The sequence below is a fragment of the Coenobita brevimanus genome, chromosome 89 (assembly GCF_032717465.1).
Source record: "Coenobita brevimanus isolate Jiangsu-jjx chromosome 89, ASM3271746v2, whole genome shotgun sequence".
Classification (NCBI taxonomy): domain Eukaryota; kingdom Metazoa; phylum Arthropoda; class Malacostraca; order Decapoda; family Coenobitidae; genus Coenobita; species Coenobita brevimanus.
In genome coordinates this window covers 1,803,396-1,806,591 of record NC_137042.1, presented here as the reverse complement: position 1 = coordinate 1,806,591, position 3,196 = coordinate 1,803,396, and the positions used below count along the sequence as shown (strand labels likewise).

The following is a 3,196-nucleotide window of genomic DNA, read 5'->3' as shown; positions in this document are numbered from 1 at the left end:
GAATAACCAGGCAGCCGAGCCGCCCAGTTACACAGGTGCCACCACGTGAAGGCGACTTTCTCCAGCAACAACAGAGACTCGTAAAAGAAATGAATTACCACTTATAACTGTGCGGGAAATATTGTGGGAATGAAAAGTGCCACCGTTATAAAAAGTGCAGATTTAATCAAGAAAATGTACAAGATTTACAGAGAGGAATATCGTGGGTTTAGGTTTATACGTTGACATCCAAGTTGTCTTCGGGGATCTTGCCAAAGTCGGCGTTAGAGAGTTCGAAGAGCGTCTCAGCCTCGGCGCAGGGGAAGGCTTCTTCTTGGTGTGCGCAGGTGAGGGACTCCTGGCTGAACACGGTCTGGTTGCCGCAGAAGAAGGAGTACTGGTCGATCCCAAGCACTGTGCCTTCCTCGTCACTGATGGGTACGCAGACGTGGAAGACGCGGCAGTCTGTGGCCACGTCTGCGTAGTAGCCATAAGCACGATCTGCGCAGCTGAAGGTCTGGGCAGGTTCAGCGCCGAGGATGTCGAGGTAGCCATCAGAGAACCGGTAGGCCATCCTGGCGGAGGCCACGGCGGCGAGGCAGAGGACGACGGCCAACACCTTCATCCTGGGCTGAAAGTATGTCCTGATTAGTGAAACAAAAAGGAAAATATATCGAGGTCTTCTTCCCACTGGCGATCGTAAACTTCTCACTGCCATGGACACTACACAGGCAAGAGCAGACGATTTTGTTACCTGTGAAAATATTATCTTGAGCAAAGGGAGGGGAAGAGAGAGACGATAAAAAAAAAAAAAAAAAACAGGTGGAGACAAGTGGTCCACCTGAGGAACGCCACTACACTGACAGCTTTAGATATACGGACAGACAGACAAATAGACAGACAGACAGATAGATATAGACAAGCAACTACAGACAGACAGGAACAAATACATACAGACAGATTGCCAGATAGATAGATAGCCAGACAGACAGATAGATAGATTATAAACAGTACGTAACCTTGCAAAAAAGAATTACCGCTATTCGTAATAATATAATGCTCAGGGAAAGGAAACGTATTACGGACAATCCCACAGTTTACCGAAAAGATGATGACTTGAAGGTTGGCGTTTGTCATTCTTCCTGAGAGAGAGAGAGAGAGAGAGAGAGTGAGAGTGTGCGAGTGCGTGTGCGCATGTGCGTGAGTGTGTGTACTGTATGTGTGTGTGTGTGTGAGAGAGAGAGAGAGAGAGAGAGAGAGAGAGAGAGATTTGACCCTGTTCCTTACCCTTCCTTCGTCGCAGACATAGGAATAAGGGGAAACACCATCCACTCACCCAATATAGTCTTACTTTCAGGCAACTCCACCCTGAGTCACAGCAGACGGTTTCTCCTGAAAACTATAACGCTGGGTGGTAACCATATAACCAGTAACTGAATGCCTTGTGATCTAGTGGGTTACGTCGCTCCAACCAACCGTGGGGCATAAGGGTTTAGGTTCAAGGGTGGGTTAGGGTCACTGTAATCTGCCTGTCTTCATCTGAGGGAACTGGGTCAATCTCACACCTTTAATTATGAGGTAGAAAATGAGTCTCCTTGGTTACTAATCTTAGCCAGGTGAAAGTAAACGCACTATAGTCCAACCTTCATCCACTCCTTTAATGCTATGACAAGAGCGTAGGGACCCGGGGCTAGGCTGCTCCGTCCAGACATTTAAGGCGTGCCCAGTCGCTCTTCCTTGATGGGCATGAGGAAAATAAAATGAATATAAAAACAACCCTCCTTGGACTTGAACCTTAATGGAATGGAGCGTCTGAACCCACTACACCACCAGGCAGTGCGAATGTGATGCAGGGTGAATTAAGTGCCTTATTATTGTGCTTTATTGTCGCTATTAACGGACGATTTTATTGAGCTTAGTAGTGATTTTTATTTTTTTTTACACGGGTTAATTATAGCCTTCATTAATCCCTTTTATTAATCCCTTTATAAATCCCCTTCATTAATCCCTTTATAAATCCCCTTCATTAATCCCGTTATAAATACCCTTCATTAATCCTTTTATAAATACCCTTCATTAATCCCTTTATTAATCTCTTTATAAATCCCCTTCATTAATCACTTTATTAATCCCTTTACTAATCCCCTTCATTAATCCCTTTATAAATCCCCTTCATTAATCCCCCTTATTAATCCCCTTCATTAATCCCCCTCATTAATAATCTAACAGCATCGTACCCTAAACCAGCCTCGTCTGCGTGGAGCTCGAACCCACCGCCCCTTGATTAACCCCTTCACTACGAGGACTTAATCTGAATATACTCGGGTGGCAAGAGAGAGAGAGAGAGAGAGAGAGGGGGGGGGAGACCGAAGATGAGGTGGAGGGAAGGAGTTTAGATGTATATGAGAGAGGGGGGGGGTGTAAGTTAGGGGGAGGGCAGCAAAATAACAGGAGGCAGGGCGACATGGAGGCGATCTGTTTGTGGCTACCTCTTACGGGTTTAAGGCGTCTGGCTATAGAGAGAGACAGAGAGAGAGATTAAACTGATCCCTTCTCTCAAACTTCACAAACTTTCATCACACGAGCCTAAAAATCAGTTCCTAAATTATTGTTATTACTGACTGCAGGTTTAAGTGGAGGTAAACCCAGGTGAATGCAGGTAGAATTATCTCCTCACTTGCAATTTTCCCCTTACCTGCAATTTTCCCCTCACCTACAATCAACTGTCCTACTTTTATGGTGCTGGGGAGGGGAGTTAAGGACGTTTATATAAGGGCAAGGGTGAGGTTCGTCTTGCAGTACTGTATAAGATTTTTAGGTGGCTTTATTTTGTCTCGAAATGACCAGATTTGTAGAAAAAACAAGACGGTGATCAGGCGACAGACAGAAAAAGAAAAAAAGGAACTTATTTCACGGGTAAAAAGGAAAAAGTGTTTTGAAGGCCTGAGCAGACACACGATATAAATACTGAAGATAAATCAGTGGTTCATCTTTACACACACACACACACACACACACACACACACACACACACTTGTCCAGGCCACTCTGTTTTTTTTTCTCCAGGTCATCGCATCCCCCTTGGAAATTCCTCACGCCCCCATCAAGTAAAATGCGTCCAGGGACGTGGGTTGGCCTCCTACTCTTCAGTGCTCTAGAATTTGATAGCCTAGCCTTGGGACCCTGCGCTTCGGAATGGGGAACATTGACTTTTTTT

General features: G+C 45.3%; 1 protein-coding gene across 1 annotated transcript; it reads right to left on the bottom strand.

Moving 5' to 3' along the window:
- Positions 1-207: 207 nt before the first annotated feature.
- Positions 208-604, bottom strand: LOC145411323 (U-scoloptoxin(01)-Er1a-like). The gene has a single exon (XM_080281349.1). The coding sequence runs from the start codon at positions 602-604 to the stop codon at positions 215-217; it is 390 nt and encodes a 129-aa protein (XP_080137475.1). The 3' UTR covers positions 208-214.
- Positions 605-3,196: the final 2,592 nt, after the last annotated feature.